We start from the raw sequence: 543 nt of genomic DNA on the forward strand, positions 1-543 counted from the left end.
AAGTAGAAGAAGAAGACGTCTGCTGGTTGTATTCCCTGGCAGTAATATCTGCCAGCAGTTGTGTCCTCAGTTCAGTGCCTGGCTTTGGGCTTCCTGGGCAATGAGCTCATGGGAATTCCACCTCATCCTTAGCAGGGCAGGTACCTACTGCCAGAGAAGCGACTGCCCAGGCCAGAGATGCCAAAGCCACCGGAGGAGATGGGCACTCCCTCATGGCTCAGGATGCTGCCCACAGCAGCGGAGGTGCTGGAGCCCACAGCGGTGTTCTGGGGGAAGGAGCTGAGGATGGGTCCGGGCAGGGTGACCACCACGGGAGAGGGCTGGATCACCACGCGGGAGTCCTGGCACTGGCGCACACAGGGCTCGTTGCAGCTGTTGGCCAGCGGGGTCGGGCCACAGGGACGGCACAGATCGAAGCAGGACATGGCTGTGGGATGGAGGTGGGCCTGCAGACAGGACAGCCAAACACACACAGCGTGAGCAGTAGGCTGGTGATATACTCACCAAGAGAGGATGCTCAGGCTGGGAAGCCTGTACAGGCAG

General features: G+C 60.6%; 1 protein-coding gene across 1 annotated transcript; it reads right to left on the reverse strand.

Annotated features, from left to right (window-relative positions):
- Positions 1–41: 41 nt before the first annotated feature.
- Positions 42–501, reverse strand: LOC104916764 (feather keratin 1-like). Its single transcript, XM_010727774.2, has one exon. It carries the CDS (start codon positions 423–425, stop codon positions 129–131), a length of 297 nt encoding a protein of 98 aa, XP_010726076.1. The 5' UTR covers positions 426–501; the 3' UTR covers positions 42–128.
- Positions 502–543: the final 42 nt, after the last annotated feature.

Source organism: Meleagris gallopavo, unplaced genomic scaffold, assembly GCF_000146605.3.
Source record: "Meleagris gallopavo isolate NT-WF06-2002-E0010 breed Aviagen turkey brand Nicholas breeding stock unplaced genomic scaffold, Turkey_5.1 ChrUn_random_7180001942297, whole genome shotgun sequence".
Taxonomy (NCBI): Eukaryota; Metazoa; Chordata; class Aves; order Galliformes; family Phasianidae; genus Meleagris; species Meleagris gallopavo.